Source organism: Erigeron canadensis, chromosome 1 (assembly GCF_010389155.1).
Source record: "Erigeron canadensis isolate Cc75 chromosome 1, C_canadensis_v1, whole genome shotgun sequence".
NCBI classification, from domain to species: Eukaryota; Viridiplantae; Streptophyta; class Magnoliopsida; order Asterales; family Asteraceae; genus Erigeron; species Erigeron canadensis.
The window spans coordinates 44,968,848-44,990,116 of record NC_057761.1 but is presented as its reverse complement, the minus strand read 5'-3'; the positions used below and the strand labels follow the sequence as shown (position 1 = coordinate 44,990,116).

The following is a 21,269-nucleotide window of genomic DNA, read 5'->3' as shown; positions in this document are numbered from 1 at the left end:
TGATGTAAAAGTGTTTATATATGTATTACTGTATTATCGTACTTTGGTTAAATGGATGGGATGTATTTGTCCAACAATAATGACAATAATCTTCGATATCATTAATTTTTTCAATTACGACACTACACTATTTTATTTCCCTTGATTTTATGATTTTTCAAATTAATGTATAAAATCAAAACAAAAGACAACATCAAGGTACTACTCTAGCGGTAAGGTTACTAATGGTTTTATGCTCGAACCTTTGTATGCGTACACGATGGCTACTGACTAGGAAATAATTATGGAAATATCTATACATCTTATTTAAAAATTTATATTTCTTAAATATATAATTAACCTGAACAAATAAAACTTCATTTGTATTAAATTGTTACATATATTCCTTCAAATTGTACCCATGTTTATTCGTATGTTGTTAGAAGCAGAATGAATCGTATGCAGGATGTGTATGCATCATATTTTGTTGGATATTTTAGTTTAATTGGGGTTAACTTGTTTGATTAGTAACGTCATAATAATACATCATATAAGATTGGATGTGCGGAGTGCACGCCTATTTGAATTTATTATGACCTTAGGGGAGGTATGGGGGTCCGGGGGCAGCGCCCCTGAGAGCAGGGTCCAAGGGGCAGAGCCCCTGGCTGGAAATTTTTTATTTCCATTGAATTGTTATGGTAAAACTCCTTCCAAAAATTTTATTTTCAAAATTCGAGGGACTAAATTTACCAAATTCGAAACATGATAATTAACTGCCTAAAAGACAGTTATTGGGCCTAATTAACATCCCGTAATAGTATAATCTGATCATTCTTTTTCTTCTCTTTTTCTTACTCTGGTTCTTTTTCTCTCAAACATATCCACAAAGAAAATTCTTAATCTTTGTATGTATCCGATTAAATAGTTTGGGTGAACTGCCAAATTGATTCAATCTAAAAGCAATCACATGCCTTCAAAGATTGATTATATCCAGTTATTTTGTTTGTTATCTCGAATTTCCCCAACATATTTCAATCTCCTTAACAATTTTATTAAATTAAATTCTAATTGGGTTTTGTTATTAAGAACGCTCCCCTTGTTGATATTATAAAATTGAAGTACTAAGTAGATTAGAATGTCATTATAAATTATTTTAAAATAATCATTTTGTACTACATATGTAAATTGAAGTGATGGGTAACACTCCGGTGAGAACACTTTTAAAATAAGAACGGTGAGAACATTTAAAAAGATCATTTTGATGCATTAAAACTCCATAAAACTACATAGTGCATAACTAATTATCATTATCTAAGTGTTCAACAACACATTGATCCGTCAAAATCGAAAAAATCATGTTTTTTGTTGGATGCATCATTTTAATGAACATGCATCCAAGATGTATGCACAAAACCAAAAACATGATTTTCTCGATTTTGACAGGCCAATGTGTTGTAAAACACTTAAATAATGATAATTACTTATACACTATATTAGTTTTGTGGACTTCTAATGCATCAAAATGTAGTTTTTAAGTGTTCTCACCGGTTCTTATTTTAAGACTGTTCTTATTTGATTGTGAAGTGATAACATGGGTCCGTCGAGTTATGAATCGTAAATTTCAATTATAATGTTTATTCATCATATATATATATATATATATAACTAGAGGTGCACGGAAAAACCGGTTAACCGAACCGATTCGAAAATTAACCTATAACCGTAACCGGTTAGTAACCGATATCATACTAATCGATTATAGGTTTTTAAAAACCGCCAGTTATTAGTCGATTAGGATTTTCGAAATCATTAACCGATTAATAATCGGTTAACCACAAACCGATTAATTTTTTGGGATTAAACCGGTTAACCGGTTATGGGGTACACAATATAATTTATATTTCAAAATCAATAACCAGGCTCTCAGTCCCACACTCCCACCGATCGATCAGTATACAAACCCTAACAAATCAAATCCCCAATCAATCGAATCCCCAATCGATCGAATCCCCAATCATATAAAAAACCAATCGATCGAATCCCCAATCAATCATCACTTCATCATCAATCGATCGATTAAAAACCAATCAGTCGATAATCATATAAAAAACCAATCAATCGATCGAGCAATCCCCAATTCTTGGTTTCTTTCAATAATCAGTCGATCAAATAATTAAACCTAACAAACAAACCCACAAATTATAAACTCTTATTTTACAATACACATGGCTACCACTAGTGCTCACGATTCTAGTGAGTTTGGTGCTGCCACAACGAGTGAATTAACTGTGGTGAATATCCTAGCAACCACAAGGAAACAAGAAACATGGGTAAATTTTGATTTATGCGAGTTGTCGAATGGAAAGCAGAAGGCCAGATGCAAACATTGTAAAACTTTTTTGGCTGCAGGTGCCAATTCTATTTTAAATACCCATATTAAGGACCATTGCAAGGTATTGAAAGGCACTGCAAAACCCGGTCAATCACAGATATCGAAAGAGGGGGGTATTTTTAGTTATAGTGTGGAAAAGGTTCGTAAGAGGATGGCTCAGTTTGTTATTCAACAGGGTTTGTCATTCAATCACTTTGACAACCAACGGTTGACTTCGTTGATTCGTGACACGCTTCAAGCTTCTTATACTCATGTAAGTCGTAATACCCTTAGAAAGCATTGTATAAACATGTGGAAAGAAGCTAAGGAACAGTTAATTTTGTGTTTTGAAAACTTACAAACCGGTGTTAATTTAACCACTGATGTTTGGTCCGCCCCCCATGGTTTACGGGAATCGTACCTTTGTGTTACAGCACATTGGGTCGATCCAAAGACTTGGCAATTGATGAAAAGCACAATTGCGTTTGAGATGTTTGGATATCCACATACCGGAGATGCGTTATTTGAAATTTTAGATGAAGTGATACAAACTTATAAGTTGGAAAAAAAGATTTTGTCAATTTCTTTTGATAATGCTTCAAATAATACTAGTGCGGTTCAAAAGTTGAAGATAAAGTATGAACCTATCTGTAAGGATGTGTTTTTTCATAGTAGATGTGTTGCACACATCATTAATTTGGTTGTGCAACATGGACTAGAAGTTCCCGCGATTAAGAAGGTAAAAGATGTTTTTAAAGAAATGTTACAAGATGTTTTTTCAAGTTCTAAAAGAAGACGTAATGAGTATGAGAAATTATGCAAAGACTTAAATAAACCGTGTCTTGGTCCTAATTGGGATGTACCGACTAGGTGGAATTCTACTTGGAAAATGTTTGATAGTGCTATCCAACAAAGACCTACTTTAGAATTGTTCCATGACGGTCTTGTTTCAAAAGATTTGGCACCTCAATTTCCTACTGTGGGTTGGGATAGTATTGTAAAATTAACCGAGTTACTTGAAGTTTTTAAAACTTCAACCACTATTTTGTTCGGAGTTTATTATCCCACTAGTAGTTTGGTACTAAAACAACTATATTTGATGTGTGGAAAGATAAATGACTTTCAATTTGGGGGTAACGTTTATGAAACAATGATAGCTCCAATGAAAGCGAAGTTTAAAAAATATTTTGAAGAAATGCCGCCCGTAATTACTTGTGCCGCCGCATTAAACCCATGTTTAAATGTTGCGGGTGTGGAGTTGTTAATAGAAAACATATGTTTCGATTTGGATTTGAACGATAATGACCCCAATTTCTCGGATAATGCAATTAAACATTTTAAAAAATGTTTAGAAGATATGTTTGATGTGTATTTGGTTAAATATGGTTCAACATCAAACATACGCCAACAAATGGCTTCGGAGTTGTCAAGCTCACGGGCGAACCCCAAGCTAAATATGTATAACACTTTGAGAAATGTTAGTAGTAAGCGGTCTCGGGGTAGCACCCCAAGTAGTGAGCTCGGAAGATATATAGGAACCGACTTTTTGGCAACAATGCTTCCTGAAGAATTTTCAAACTTTGATATTTTGGCTTGGTGGAAAGAAAAGGAAGCCCACTTTCCCGTTCTAGCTGCCATGGCACGTGATTTATTAAGTGTCCAAGCTTCCACGGTAGCTTCGGAGTCGGTTTTTTCTCTTAGTGGAAGGGTTTTATCAGTTAGAAGAACAAGGCTCACTCCAACTTCTCTTGAAACGTGCATTTGCTTGAAAGACTACTTGGACGCCGCTGAACGTATACAAGATGTGACTAGTCTTGAAGATCAACTTGCCATAGAAGAACCCATACATCTCTATGAAGTATCACAAGGAAAGGCCACTCCACTTTCTGACGATGAACTTGACGAGTAAGTTTTGTTTTGCTATTTAGTTTATACTTTAGATGTTTTCTGTTTTCTGTTTCTCTTTTGGATATTACGCATCTGTTTTCTGTTTCTATTTTGAGTTGGTTTTCGTTTGTGATGCAGCTGATGCTGCTCCTGTTGCTGTTTGTGTTGCTGCTAAAACTGATGCTACTAAAACTGTTCCTGTTTTCTGTTCTGTTCAGTTCTGTTGATCTGTTCTGTTCTGTTTCGGTTTCTGCTTAATTTTCTGGTTCTGCTTAATGTTGTGGTTCTGTTTGTGTTCTGTTCTGTTTGGTTCTGTACTTCTGTTCTGTTCTGTTTTGCTTAATTAGTTCTGTTCTGTTCTGTTTTGCTTAATGTTGTGGTTCTGTTCTGTTCTATTAGTTTCTGGTTCTGCTTAATGTTTCGGTTTCTGTTCTGTTTTCTGGTTCTGTTTGGTTCTGTACTTCTGTTCTGTTCTGTTTTGCTTAATTAGTTTTGGAATATGCTAGTTTTATGTGTGGTTTAACATAGCCAAAAAGCTACTGCAACTCTGCAAGTTTATGTTTCTGTTTAACATAGCCAAAAGCTACTGCAAGTTTCTGTTTCTGTTTAACCTGCAGAAACGTAGAAGGGTTTAGCATAGTTTTATTAGTTTCTCTTGAATATGCTATGAAAAATCTGCAGGTTTAACATAGCCAAAAGCTACTGCAAGTTTCTGTTTGTTCAAGAATATCGGTTAACTGGAATAGGTTAACCATTTCGGTTAACCGGTTTTTATAAACCGAAATCGGTTCCATCAGTTTCATATTTTTCATGGATTAACCAGTTATTAACCGGTACCGGTTAACCGGAACCGGCTAATTTAAAAAAAAAAAACCGATTACGGTTATTAAATTAAATAACTGAAACCGGTTAACTGGTTTTGACACCTCTATATATAACGCACACGGATATAGTTTTTCTCGTTTGGTTTATTCAGGTTTTTTTTTTTTTTGGAATATAGATGCATACAAACCGTTTTCTAACTATTTTCATTGCCATCTTAAAAAAATTCTAAATAAAGTTTGATTTAAATTTTGTTGTGAAAATTAAGAATTCATGTAACTAGACTACTAGAGCACTTGAAAGTGATTATAAAACAAAAATTGCTTGAAAAGTGTAACTTTTGAACAAGAAAAAAAGGTCGAGCCGGGGAAAAGAAGAGAGCCGAAAGGAACATATATGTATGACTAGGAATCGTATTCGATAAATCTTTGACTGCTATTATTAGATTAGATTAAATCTGACGGATCTTGTTGGTCAAATCTACCCCACGTGTCACCATGTGATTCAACTATTGCATCATGAGATGATATCTATATTTTAGAAGTGTTTTTGTAACAAACCTCACACTCAACCCCACATGCTTCCATACGAAAGTATATGAACATCCAGCAAACTTAATTTGGAACACAAAGTCAAGTTAATGGAAAAATTTTCCAAACAAAACCAGTCTATATGTATCATCCGTACTATTTATTAACGTATCAAGTTTTTTCTTTTTCTCTTACAAGTTCCAACACTTGTTTCTTTTCTTATGGAGTTACTCGTAATTAATTAAATTTGAAAATGATCGACAAGTTCTATTCTTGATGGCAATTCAATTTGAACAAAAGCAATTGGGTTAATTAATATAAGTTTTTGACAGAAACCAATGATGAAACTAAAAGTTCGAGTACGTTCTCTAGACCCCTTAATTAAAGGTTTCAATAAACTTATGATTTATGAATGACGACTAGTTTATCAAGTTTTTGGCTTTGTAGTTATGGACAAAACAATGATATGTCGTTAATGTGACATTTGACGTGCTATGAAGCCATACCTAGTGTTTTACTGTTGTTAGGAGGTCTTTTCTAGGAGAATTGAATCTATTGTAACAAATATATATTCCGGTGTTTCTAGCTAGATTAGCCCAAATGGACGCATAACACCTCATAACACAAGATGTTTGTTCTTCACTAAGTTGAGATCACAAACGTTTCATAACTTTTAAACTAAAAAATTTAACAAGTGTTATATATGAAAGTACGCATATAGGAAACCAACATAATTTACATCTCTAATTAATGTTTAATTACAATCACAATTACAAAAGAGTTATATACACAAAATCAAATAATACTTATTATACATTAGCTTATATACTACTCAAAGTACGCGACATAAGGTGGCTCCACCTCAGATAAGACGACATAATAAAATGCATTACACCACAAAACATATATGAAACATGATATGGTAGAAGAATCTTGTTAACAATTCGGTCTTCACTAATTGTTCAAAGATTATGATGTTCTTCTTATATTATCTTTCAATAAACTAATTCAAACAAGTGCTCAATTATACTTATTGACCAAATCTCTCTGTAAGATAGACTTTTTTTTTTTTAACATTCGTGTCACGGGATGGCTAGCCATTACATCCAATTGGGCAGACAGTCACTAGCGACCGATCCACGAGTCAGGGAACCACAGGGTAGGGAAAACCACACCAATTTAACCGTTACAGAAAGCACGACGCTAAATTGGGAAAAAACCTTTGATTGCTCGGATTCGAACCCTGGTCTCCCAGGGCCCAAACCTTCATTGCAACACAAGGATGCCACTGCGCTATTAAGGTAGTTGCTGTAAGATGAACTATTATTCTCATTGATCGCTCGATCATCACTATAATTAATAATTTTACGTTTTGGTATATCAAATTACAAGCCAAAAAAGTGAATGCAGAAACAAATTAATGATCCTCTACAATTTTTGAAATCATTAAAAATGGATATCTCAACCTAGCTAATTAATCGATCAAACATAACATTATCACAAATTTGACACAAATAACTAACGATTTTGAAGAGCAAATACATGAGATGAGACATGCTATTAAAGATGCACCAAATTAAATTGAAAAGTTGAGATCGGTTGAATAGCGTGGTTATACTGCTATTTTCATGATCGGTAAGGTATCAAATCTATATCTAGACTTTCTTATAAAGCATTTTAGATTTTTATTTATGGTATGTCTTAAAAGTTAAGTATAGTTTTTTCTCAAAAAGCTCTTTTCAGTATATTTATAGTTTTTAAAATGGCCCTCCACACACTACAACACTAAATTGTCGTATCTATTTTTATGACAAATTGTCACTCCTGAAACAAAATGCCGCAGCGCGCGAATATTATGTTCGTACCTTTAAATTGTTATAATAAGTCATTAGTTGTTTGAAAAGTAAAAAGCCAGTCAAAGTTATAAATTGATACTTGTCGTAATTAGTAGTATAACTATTTGGATTCCATAAAGGGAAAAAAGAAAGATTCCCACCAAAATTGGTGAGAGTCCAACGAATTTCCACTAGCCAATGAATTAAGTTATGTTTTTCTTATCCTCGATATGATAAGAACAATGTTCTTCAAAAAAGAGATTATGAACGAAAAAAAGAATGGAGAAAAGATACAAAGGAACCACAATTAAAGGACGAAAAATGTTGGATGTGGTTGTTGTACCAACTCAACTATGTATACAACAGTTATCCCAACACATCGGAAAATAGAGGATATGATAGTCCCCAGCAAACAATTCAAAGTACATAAAAGGGTTGGTTGTGGTTGTTTTGACAAAATCATGATTCGCTAAATTATGTAAACTTGACTAGTTTGCTCTTTAATAAACTTGGTTCGTTATGTTATTATCTATATCTATATTCTATTATAAAGCAAATAAAGTTCCACTTTTCAATAATGTATACATGCTAAACAATACACCTAAACCACATTACTTCGGTAATCTACACCGTTACCGCTATCATCACCACCACCATTACCAATCGTCGCCGCCGCTACCACCACTACTGCGCACCACAGCCACCTGCCGCCGCCACCATTACATTGCCGCCACCTCCACTATCACCGCATCGCACGTGTACTGTTATAGTATATACTAGGTGGTTCACTGCGCCCGATGGGCGGCGGTGGTTCCTAAAAGCGTGTGCCTTAATTTGTTGGGTTCTTGATCCATCTTTGCATCAATGTAACGTATGTGTAGCTTTTCACCCGTCATTGCAAACCAAAACTATAAAATATATAGCTCCATTGTGTTAGAATGACTAACTAAATGGGATATAATTATGCAACTTAGGAGATAGCTCCAGCCATGTTGATATTCTTTGTATGTTACATTCTCAATTCCAAAAAGTCAAAATGTAAAAACGTTTTGAGCAATAAATTTAAGGTGATAAGAATTTAGAAAAAGAAAAAAAAAAACAACCAAATGAAATAGATGGGGCAAAGGATCTCAAGACCTTGAAGTCAAATCACATAGATCTTAATCAACCTTTTTATTAACACATGCTCTAAATTTGTTGAATTATTTATATATTCAGACTTGAAAGTTTTATGAAATCATGCTTCAAATGATTGTACATTATGCTTTACAAGATGCATATTACTATTCACATCTTTTATCTTAATAAAGGAAAATATGTAATATAATATAATATTTACTTTGTCGGTTTTGTTTACATGCATTCAACTTTTCTTGTTTTTTTATTAGTATCTTGTAAGGTGTTCCACCATATTACTCCAGCTTCGTCTCGTTTATATAAACGAGAATTAATTATTTTTTTGCAAAAATTATGAAAATTCTTAAATTAAATTACATGTTTTTTTATACATTTACATGTGAAATGATATAAAATGTATATTGTAGAAGAAATATTTTAAAGAAATCTTTAAGATAAACTTCTGTGAACTTGTGAATGAATTTATTCACGTTTTAATTCACATATGAACAAACGGCTATATATAAGGTTTTGAAAAAAAAAACTTTCTGCAACATATATTTTTATGATATTTTACATGTAAATGATTAAATATAAATATCTGATCCAATACATAATTTTAAAAATTGTACGGTTCTTAAAGAAAAATGGTCTCTTCCACAATATGAAGTGTAAGTATGATATCTATAAAAGAGAGAATATAAAAGAACACCAAAATAATCATATGTTAATCTAGTCGGAAGAACTTAGCTGAAGTACATGATTTTTGGGAGTTTTATATTTTGTCAATCTCTTTATCCGTGGATCTTATATATTTATATGAATATCAATATATATACATTATTATAAATTAAGATTTCGGGCTATTTTATGTAAAAGTAATCCCAAAACTACGTGGTTTTGATTAATTTCCCTTAGGTGCAATAACTTGATATTGACAATTTTTCCATTTTAAGTAAAAGTAGCATATAGAATCACAAAGATTTGAAAACAACTACTTCAATTATTCAACCGTGGCTTTGCAACATATATAGTCCTTGGAAGTCAAATTTAGCACATTGCATAACTCTGGATGCAAAGATTTCCGTATCTCCGCGTATACTTGACCATCCCATTTCCTATTCGCTAATTCTGCTCCAATACACACAGCAGCCTCGACGACACTCTCATGCACAGAATCGACCAACCCCATCGTCTTGGCCTCGTCCGCCTTCACCTTCACCCCTCGCAACAATAAATCTCTCCGGGCTTCTGGTTTTCCCACCTTTGATCTCATCATTGCAATGAAATAGTCAGGCAACGTCATACCAATGTCAATCTCTGGCATATACAGTATACCACGATCACGTCTCATCAAGACATAATCATGGCTCATTGCGAGGATCAGCCCTGCTGCGGCTGCATGGCCTGTAATGGCAGCAATTGTTGGCATGGGAAAGGAGACTAAATCGGCTACGAGCTGTTTGAAGAGATTGACCATGTGAAGGAGATGATCAATGGATTTGGAAGGGGAATCATCACTTGAAGCGGTTTTGGCCCAGTTGAGGTCAAACCCGTTGGAAAAGTATTTTCCCTCGGCAATGGTGATGATGGCAGAGCCAGGAACCGTACACTGGGACTTGACGTTGGAGAGAGATGAACGGATGGAGGATATGAGGGTGGGATTAAGGCGATGGTCATCGTCCCCTGTGATTGTTAGGATGAAGATGTCGCCGCGCTTTTCTAATGTACACATCTTGGGTTCCTATACTTGATACCGAGTTAGAGTTTGTATATAGAAATATACTATCTACATAAATACATATATATGTAAACCGTGGGAAATATTAGGCCATCAAACCCCAACCAAAATTGATAAATACTAAGGCTGTTGATTATGAAATTTTGTTACAAACATTTTTTAGAGTAATTCTTTTCAACTTGGATTAAATAGTTTTATATTTACATTCCTAATTTGAAATTTGCTGGTGAAAGAAAAACAATGCTTGTGTTTTTAAATTTTAATTAATGGTATAACGTATAAATAGATGAAATAGGCGAAGACAAATTCACATGGACCAAGGCTGATTGTTACACATGTTAGTCTTTGGTTGTTTTTAAGGGATCGAGCCCAGTTTGCATTTAAACTGATTTATACAACTTCAATACACCTAATGGGCTAATTAATTATGTGGGATCCAAATTCAAGTTTGGGACAATCGTACTTTTTAAATTAGGATTGGGCCTGAATACCCGCTTACTTACAAAGAAAAAAAAAACGTACAACACTACAAATACTTTCTAACACCATCAAGAAGATATAGTAGTAATGTCCTTTTCCGGTCCCGTTTTGATATGATATCAGTCCCAAAAATCTTTAAAGCTTGACATTGGTTCTGTTCCCATTTGAACTGGTACCGAGATTTCCCGTTGAAACGGGATATTCCACTGGTGTCATTCCCATTAACTTTGAAAAATAAACACATGTCCTGTTTGAAATTCGGTATCGGTCATAGATTGGGACTTGGCCTTTGTTGCTCATCCCTAGTCATATGTTTTGAGTTCAACTTTGAATTCTGTTAGGTAAAATATTTTGAAGATAGTGAGGGAAATATATGGGTATAGATTAGAAATACTTGGTTAGACTTTGTACATACCATACCTACTCTAATATACGTTAGAAATTTTTGTGTGTGTGTGTGAAAGTGAACAACTAAAGCTAGAATATTTCTTAAATTCTTTTTGGAGAATTTTTATAAATTTCAATCAAATATTAGAGATATATGGTTTAACCACGTACGACTGATACAGTGATAAATCCCTTAGACAACACTAGTAATTCATGTCATTCACATAAGGCGCCATGAAATAATTTCAATTTTCAAACAACAAGAGTGGCTTCCATTTGACCCAAAAAGTCACCATTGGATTACCATTTACCCAAACACCAACTAATTAATGCTCCTAAAGTCTCTGTTTGAATATGTGGAGCAGCACGTACTAGTGTCTACACGACTACTGAAATAATAACTTAATTAGGGTAGATTGGCGGCTTAAAAATTTGCTCAATTTCGGCCCGGCACGGCCCTATCTAGCTAATATATATTGTTAGGTGATATATATATAGCTAGGTACTGCATGTCTAAATTTTGCCCAATGTACACCCTAGACTTGTAACCTTGAATATGTACATTTTCTCATTTTAAAACCCACTGAAAGCTAGTGTGGAAGAATTGCAGAAATATACAAAAAAAGATATACAGACTGGATGATAGAACCCTGCCTCTGCAGATTCCCAGCCAAAAACCGAAAGCCAGAATTAAAGGAAAGAATGGTTTGCCGGTTTGGCACATACATGAAAGATTAAACAATCGACTCCAATTTAGATAGATAGATAGATAGTATTCATCTATTTAACGATCAAAGTAATTTAATACTCTTATAACTTCAAATAACTGCTTAATTAGAGGTACATGAAAAGTTTAAACTCTAGCTAGACATGCTAAATGTGTTATTATATTGAGAAATATATATATATATATATATAAAATTCCGCGCCTACTAATTAATTTATGTAAATTAACTAGTTCAAAGCCGTGGCTTTGTTACGGAATTATTCTTGCAATATTCCAGCCCGAGTGTTGAACATAACTCGGGATATAAAGACGTACTTACGTATCAGTAGTGCATAATTGCTACCATTAAACTTCCTCTTGGCTAACTCTTCCCCCATGCACACCGCACCCTTCATCGCACTGTCTGGGCTGTCATAAGCCATGTTCACGACCCCCGTCGCCACTGCCTCGTCCGCCTTTACCTTCACTCCACGCAGCAAAAGATCACGTCGCGAATTTGGATCAGTCACCTTGGATCGTATCATCTCAACTCCATAGTCTGGCAATGTCACCCCCATGTCAATTTCACTGATCATATACAAAATACATCGATGATCACGTGTCATTAACACATAGTCGTGTGATATCGCGAGCCCTAGTCCCGCGTGGCCAGTAACTACCGCGATTGTCGGCATAGGAAAGGATATTAAGTCCGAAACCAAAAGCTTGTACATGGCAATCAAGGTGAGGACTTTATTATTTGATGATGATTTTTGAGATGAGAAATCGGCCGGATGGGTTGAGGTCAAGGCCGTTAGAAAAGTATTTTCCTTGCGTGACGGTGATGAGGACGGAGCCTGGAGTGGAACGGGACTTGGCGTCAGAGAGAGCTGATCGGATAGAGGAGATGGTGGTTGAGTTGAGACGGTGCTCATCATCACGGCCGGTTATTGTTAGGAAGAAAAGGTTTCCACGCTTTTCCAAACTCCGCCCTTTTAACTAATTAACTTGTTTGCTGAAATGTCCCTTAGAAGATCAAGTAGTTGGATATATATATATAATTTTAACACCCTGGCCGAGTAAAGAAAATTATGCCCTAACTTTAACTGAATTCAAATATATAAATAACTTTTTTTTATAAACGATAACTAGTATTATAACAAAGAATTATATATTCATAATAAGATCATAATTTTAGAATTACATACCATGGTAATTACTTATCTACCCGATAATCCGTGAAGCTCTCCTAGTATTTTTTTTATAGCAAATTGGTTAATTAGTTTTTTACAATTTATTTTCTCTAAGATTTCGTTCTCGATAGCACATCTTTTAACATATTATACATTTTATATATAATATATATTTAAAAAATTCAAAAATTTATGACCCATCAAAATTTATGCCCTGGGAATTGGGTTTGCACACCCTCTAGGCCTCCCCTGTATATATACACAACACAGAAGTTGTAATTAAACTAACCGATTAATTGTTGTCTTCATTTGTATAACAGCTAAAAAATAAGTTTATAACAGATAGTAGTCAATAATAGAGTTGTAGACATTTAGGATGTTATTTATTTTTGGGCAATATTAGGTCTTATATGTCTTTTCAAAAAGGTTGATCCAGAGATAAAAATTTCAATGTTTATCATTCCTAATAATCGAACATTTGAGTAAAACTAACCAAGAGTATTTTTGATAAGTTGACCATCAAATATAAAGTGTTACTTTTTTATTTTTATATCTTTTTGGTTTAACCATATGAAGAATATCATTAGTTGTTTCAACGAGGAAAACAAATTAAAGGCTACTTACTTGTTGGACCAAACAAGATTTTCCCATTAAAATGTGGCATGACCTAATTAATAATTCGGACTAAGAGTCTAGGAGATTAGAACCAGCTTTTAGGGGACTATAAGCTTGCCACAAGCCCACAAATATTTAACGATTGTAGTATATATAAGACTACATGAATCTTAATGGGTAAGTCCAATGCATCAGTTGGGCTGATCCAACATATTTTTGTATATGGATGTTACATGTTTAAGGACCAAAAATTATATTATATAGAGGTGGGCATTGGATTTGGAACCGGTTCGAAACCGGAATTGATTCCAGTCAACGTTTACTGGAACCGGTTCAGAAATAGTCTTGGTCAACATTTGACCATGTTTTTCCCGGGTTTTTTCAGTTCGGAACCGGTAAAGAACCGATTTTTGGATCCAAAAGTCGAACCGATCCCGAACCGACGGTTCTGATCCAATCGTGCGGTTCTTGGATAATCCAGATAGGTTTTTTTGGAACCAGTTTTTTTTCCCACGTCTAATATTATATATCATCTTATAAAACATTTACTCCTATCTTAATTCTTTTTTAAAAAAACTTGCAATTATCTCTTTCTTTTGTTTATTATTAAATATTTTCATTTAACATACTTATAACACTCATAATATATAAAGTTAGTTACAACACACAACTTCTAACCCTTAAAATAATTATACTACATCTTTTTATTTCAATGTTTACAATAATGAAAGCAATATGGTTTGAATTAATAATAAGCATTCTGACATATAGAAAAAGGTCAGAGATTCGATTCTTATCCAATGCAAAGATCAAAATTTTTTTTTTACTTATTCATGACGGGTGAGTATTTATAGGTTATGGTTTTTCACTCGCCACTTGCCATTCCTAATAAGAATACGAAAATAAGTACACTAATATTACTTTTTCCATATTAAAGTTACTGAAAATCAAATTATTAGCAATTTTCATAGTATTTAAATCCTTATGCATCTAAGTATTTATTTTAATGTGAAAAACTTATGGAATACTCACATGTTCTTTGTCTCACACATACACACGTGACATTTGTACTATCTTTTTCTATACCCTCTCTCCTCTTTATGTATTGACTATCGACTATATTGACTATTGACTTGAAAACTATCAAAGATCATTTTTCCCCAAAATTACTTGAAAAGGGAAAAAAAAACGTAGGTGGAAACCGACTTTAGCAAATGCAGCTGGATTGAGGCGAGTTGAAACCGGCTTTACCCGAAAACTTTGTTTACAATCTATGGCCAAATATGCCTCATTTGGAAAAAAATTCGGAATGATCATGACAGGCACAGGTAACAGGTTCTATTTTAAGTTTTTATCAACTTTTCAATTCAATAGTAGTATAGCATGGAATTTTAGAAAATAAAGGCAAGAAATCAAGTGTAAAAATGACAACCAATAACTTTAATGTGTATGAATGTATCGTCCAATCCAAGAGTTGTTTGTAATATTTTAATCTCCAAATTGAATTAAACACAAAAAATTTTGGTTTCTTTTTTAAAGAGCACCCATATGATGACAGGGTATTTAAGGATTTGATTTGTGATCGATGTTGGAAGGCCATAACAAAAAGTCAAAAACATTTAGCAATCAACCATAATTTCAAATAGTCAACATAATTAAAACTCTTAAAGTCGTGGCTTTACCACATATGTGGAACTTAAACCCAACAATCTACATAACTCTGGATACATAGACTTGCGTATTTCCGCATACACTTCACCATCCAACTTCTTTTTTTCCAACTCTTTTCCCATGCCAACTCCGCCTTCAACCGCGCTCTCTGCGTTGTCATACGCCATGTCGACTATACCCATCGCCACCGCCTGGTCTGCCTTAACCTTAACACCACCCAACAATATGTCTCTTAGAGAATCCGGCTTTGCCACTTTTAATTTTACTAGCTCAACCCCATAACTTGGCAATGATATCCCCATCTGGATTTCGGGCAAATACAAAACACCTCGACCACGTGTCATGAAAACATAGTCATGGCACATAGCGAGTGTTAGCCCTGACCCCACCGCGTGACCAGTAACGATAGCAATGGTTGGCATCGGGAGGGAAACGATGTCTGCGGCCAATGGCTTGAAGTCGTTGAAGATCGAAGACGTGTGAAGAACTGGATCTTGGGCTAGTAAGTCTGGTTTGATATCATACCCGTTACAAAAGTATTTGCCGTGTGCCATTGTTATGAGAACCGAGCCGGGTGTGGCTTGGGACTTGGCGTCTGAGAGAGCGGATCGAATGGAAGAAATGACGGTTGGATTGAGCCGATGCTCGTCGTCAACGCCACCACCACCGGTGAGTGTTAGGTAGAAAAGGTTCTCATACTTCTCCAAGGTACACATACCTTTTTATATAATTATGATTATTGATGAAATAAGGTGATCGATCGGACTATGTAATTATTAACTATATATATACAATTTTCTTATTCTCTTAAATACACATATGCGCGCCTATTGAAATCTAATGCCCCACAACTTTTTGTTTGCTCCGAAAAATTTGATGCACACCAATTTTTTATTGTCCTAGGTTGTTGCACATTTAGGTTGCATGGGATAAAAAAGGGTAGGAGACGAAAACTTATGTTTTTGCATTCTTAAGTTTTGATTAAAAGAAAGGAAAGTGATAGAAAGGAAAAGTGAGGGGTTTTAAAGCTAAAAACTTTCCTTCCATATTTGACATGATTTGGAAGGATAAGTTATAAATTTATCAATATACCCTTCAAACCTTTATATGAACTATAATAACTATGGGGCTATAAATGTAATATTACATATTTTTATCCTTTCTTATCCTTCTTTTTTAACTCAAGAATGCCATTAAATCCTTTTATTCACTTTCTTTTCTTTTAAATGATAAAACTCAAGAATGCAATTTATAAATATAATTTTTTATCCTTTCTTCTCCTATCCAACCTTCTCTTTTCTTTTCCTTTAATAAAAACTCGAGAATACAGTGTTAGCCTGGTCAGATCGAGCCACCTATAATTTATTAACTCTTTATCGAATCTATGAAATGAATATTAAAAAATGAGTCACATATCAATGATGAGTTGGTGTAGTGGTTTGGAGTTCCCCTAATAACTTTTAGGTCTCAGATTCGAATCTTCATTCCACCAACTTAGAGACATAGGTAGTCTTTCTATGAGGGCTTGGTTTGGGTATACCCAGGTTTCAAGTCTGAGGAGCGGAGTTTACCCCTATTAATCGTCGTGCTTTCGGGCGAAAGTCTCGAACGAAATTCACTTTTCAAAAAAATAAAAATAAAAAAAATAATAAATGTATCATACATCGTTATGAGTTTTTAAGCCATATATTACTCCACATATATAACATTTTCATATATTTTATATTCACCAGTTGTATATTTTATATTATGGAAGTAGAATATGATAGTTGTATATTGACCTAAATTTAAAATATTACTGTAAAAAGGAATCAAGCAAGCCAATGCAATTTACTTATTAACTTAAAATTAATAAAAGAAAACTAATGATTCAAAATATGATTTTATATGATTTAGTTGCCATTTTAATTTTAAAAAATTAAAAATAAATAAATGATTAAATATCATACTAATATTTTTAGAAAATACGTTACATTTGATAGGTTTAACCTACTTTATGAAATAACAATTTTAGTCATGAAATGTTCAAAAGCATTACTTTACTATAAGGTATAAAAATCTAAAAATAAGTACAAGTCTCATTTTATATATGAGAAATTCTAAAATGTTACTTAAAAATAAAGTAATCATTATGACAGGTTGGGCCAGATTGAAATTACCAGCTGGTCCTTTAAATCTTAGATCATATTATATTAGTTTCAAAATAATAGATTTGTACCCGTGCAATACAATAGTGGTAACGGTGACGGTGATGGTGTGGTTATGTGATAAATTGTTGTGTGGGATATGAAAGGGGGGAGGAGGGGGACGAATTTTAAATTATGGTTTCTGCTATATGTTTCTGCGTGAGAAAGAGATACAAGTTGAATTTTTTTAAGGGCATTTTAGTCACAGTCAATAAAATATATTTAAAGATGTATTAAGATAAATGGTAAATGTATTGTTATTCCTCAGATTTTCACTTCTAAGATCTTCAGGTCCCAAGATCTTCGTGGTTCAAGATCTTGAGGCTCTAAGATATCTGACCGTTATTTTACTTTGAATTAGCAATAGAGGAACAGGTAAAACGGTAGACTTGCCCCCAAAGTCGGAATTTATGGTTGAAAACGTGTAGAAATGGCTCCACAACGTCCATTTACCAAGTAATCAAGTCAAAGACAAAAATCTGCTCAAGATCCCAGATTTTTAGGATAGTTAGTTATATATTTTCTCTATAAAAGGGACAAGTGATTGCTAGGCTGAAGGACTTCGACTTATCACTGAAAAAACACTTCTTTCTCTCTATTTTATTCTGTAAACATCACACTTAACACATTTCATCATTGTAACACTTAGACCAATCACTTGAGCTCTCGAATTGTAATTATCTTCGATTTATAATAATAAAATAACAAAGGCAGAGACGATTGTTTCCTCCCGGGGTTTTTATGCCGGCAATCTAGAAGGATTAAGGGTTTTTCCTCGTCAACAAATCACGGTGTTCTTACTCCTTTTATGCATTTTACTTTATTTATATTTTAAATAACGTTTTTCTTACGATTATCGCTTATATCTTGCATTTTGCTTACTATAGATCAATTTTTACAAAGTAATCTTTTTATTTATGTTCAAGTACTTTAATTGATCATATTTCATTCTTTTATAATGGTTTTTTTAAACGAATTCTTAAGTATTATCACGTTTTAACGTCTTTTATTCAAGATCTTGACACTTTATTTGATCATTTATTAGATTTTACAAGTAGATTTTTACTTTTACAGTTCTATCTTGATAAAAACATTCTTGTAAGCATTATTTTACGTAATTATTCAATATCTAGCAAATGCGTTACATTTTCGCAATTATTTTGACACCTCAATATACTGACCTTTTAAGATCTTTGAGCACACAACCACACAAACGAAAGTTTTGTTACATAATTAATCTAGGTTTTCAACGTAGATTATCTTAGGTAATTTTTGACCAAAACATGTATCATTTCAAGTTCTTAAAATTAAGGAGGGGGATGAGAAGTTTGTTTTATAAAAAAGTATAGATGGATAAAAATAGATTATCATTTTTAACATATAACATCATCGATCTAATGAAAGAGTTTTTGATTCACCAATTTGAAATTCATTCAAAAGTTAGTATAAATAAATTAACTAACAAGGAAACTATGACCCTCTTATATATATATATCTATATAAATCATATTGTGGTATAAGTTAGATAATAATATAATGGAAAATGTTTTACAAAACTCTTAACGTGTGTAAAAAATTTATTAACTTTTATACTAAAAGTTATCCTCTAAATTTTATAGTCAGTGTATACTTATTTAATATATTTTAACAAAAACTTTTAGAACTTCATTTATCAAAACCTTAAAATTATAGATGTGTTAAAGTAGAGTAAATACTTTAATTACTCTACATTAAATTAAAGGTGGTCTCATCATACCCGTATTACCGTATTGATTTCGCCAAATTGTATTCGTTATGGGTGTTTCTCTTTCGATTTTTTTTTCTTGCATTGTTTTTTCCGTTTTTAAGTTTTCAGCTAGTATATTGACTTGGATTTCTCTACAGCCAATCGGGGTTTTTCTTAGGTTCTTGGACAATTTTTTTTTTTGGCATCCATAAACTCGTATTACTGTTTTGATTTCAGCATATCGTATTCTGTTTGAGCCTTTTTCTTCGAGAATTTTTGTTGTTTCTTGCATTGTTATGTTTTTCTTTCTTTTGGATTTTCAATTAATATATTTACTATTCGGATTTCTCTATGTCGCAACTCGTTTAGGGCTTTTTCTTGAATTCTTGGACAATTTATTTTATTATAGGTTTACAACTAATATATTGAAAATTTTCACATTCACCTTTTGTTTTCCTTTCCTATTTAGTTTTGGCTTTTCTTGCACAATATATATATATATATATATATGGTTTTGAGTAAAGTAAAACAAATAAAATAATAGGTTTTACAGTAGAAATCATCGTGTATCATAAATATCATCGTACATCAATTGCTTCGTGAATATTCAGACATCAATTTAACTATGATTTAAGGGTCAAGATATATATATATATATATATATATATTTGATACCGTGAACTTTTGGATGTGTTTTCGATATTGTCGTACAAATAAATATTTATATGTCAAGTTTCTAGCAAACATAAAGTCACCATGGTTTTAATTGGTCTGATGCAAGTACATTATTAATGAAATTGTATCAACACGATAAATTAAGGTCCCAACAAATCAACAATGCATGGTCAGAACCCCCTACTTTTAAATTAAAGTAGATGAATCTCAACGGGCTCTAATTCTATTCATCAGTTGGGCTGATCCAATATGGATGTTAATTAAGGACCAACAAAGAAACGGACCAAAACTCAAAAAGAGTCGATCTTAATTGAGGATGCTTCTCATCACAATTCACAACTTTGGACTCTTATAAGCTTATTCCATGCACCATACATCTCTTGTCTGAATTGGATGATTCGAATTGGCAGAGATTCATTATAACCCCTTGATCCATGTTGTGTATAGATGTTCCCTATTATAATGCTATGACTAATAAAATTTTGTCCGCTAACCTATCATCTACGGAGTACTATATATTGATAACCATATATATTAAGGGGGTGCTTGGTTGGGGGTATTTAGAGGTAAGGAATGGATAATATAATGAATAATTGTGCTTGTTAGGGAAAAAAGTGGTTAATGAATACTAGAAATGGGTAATGGATCATTATAGACTAATTTAGGGGTAATAACTATCATTACCCAATAAACAATGTTACATTGTTACTCCCCCATTTTGCTGTGATTTTCGTTCTAAAAGTGGTAACTACACCTAATATGGTTTCAAAAAAACAATATTATTCATTTGCCATAATTTGAAATACATACGCATTTTATATATCATTCCAGCACGTTTGGTGTACTAGTAAATTAGTAATACTAATTTATATATATATTATTAATTATTATAGTTATAGTTATAAATATGCTATGTATGAATGATACATCGATATATGAATATAATTAGAACTTTTAAATAAATAGTTATTTTTACACTTATTAAATAGAATTCTATATATTTTATATGTCTATACATTAAACTAATTTAATCAAGCATCATTAATAGTAATGTAATACTCTTTGCATTCCTTAGCATTCCCTTTATCTTTCTCATTTTCATTCCCCTAATTAAACCAAGCACCCCTAATATATCCTTTATATAATAATAATAAGATAATTAAGACTTAAAATTTCATTACCATTATTCCACTTAATAATAATACAACAATAATAGAATATTATGAAATCTAGGGTGTTAAACGAGAACAACTTTATAATTAAATTGTAGCCAGAAATTGACCATCTCGATGCAACTTCTCCACGACTTCACATGAACTCGATCTTAAAGCCGTGGCTTTATTATTACA

At 33.0% G+C, this 21,269-nt stretch overlaps 2 protein-coding genes across 2 annotated transcripts; both read right to left on the bottom strand.

The window, feature by feature from the left end:
• Positions 1-9,543: 9,543 nt before the first annotated feature.
• Positions 9,544-10,275, bottom strand: LOC122593370 (enoyl-CoA delta isomerase 2, peroxisomal-like). The gene has a single exon (XM_043765769.1). It carries the CDS (start codon positions 10,273-10,275, stop codon positions 9,544-9,546), a length of 732 nt encoding a protein of 243 aa, XP_043621704.1.
• Positions 10,276-12,035: 1,760 nt separating this feature from the next.
• Positions 12,036-16,049, bottom strand: LOC122593360 (fatty acid oxidation complex subunit alpha-like). The gene is given in 4 exon segments (XM_043765758.1): positions 12,036-12,188; positions 12,190-12,654; positions 12,656-12,853; positions 15,345-16,049. Coding segments are annotated over 4 exon segments (1,449 nt in total). The 3' UTR covers positions 12,036-12,107.
• Positions 16,050-21,269: the final 5,220 nt, after the last annotated feature.

What these genes read in the sequence shown, in the direction of transcription:
- LOC122593370 (XM_043765769.1), bottom strand. Translation starts at nt 10,275, where the DNA reads ATGTGTACATTAGAAAAGCGCGGCGACATCTTCATCCTAACAATCACA.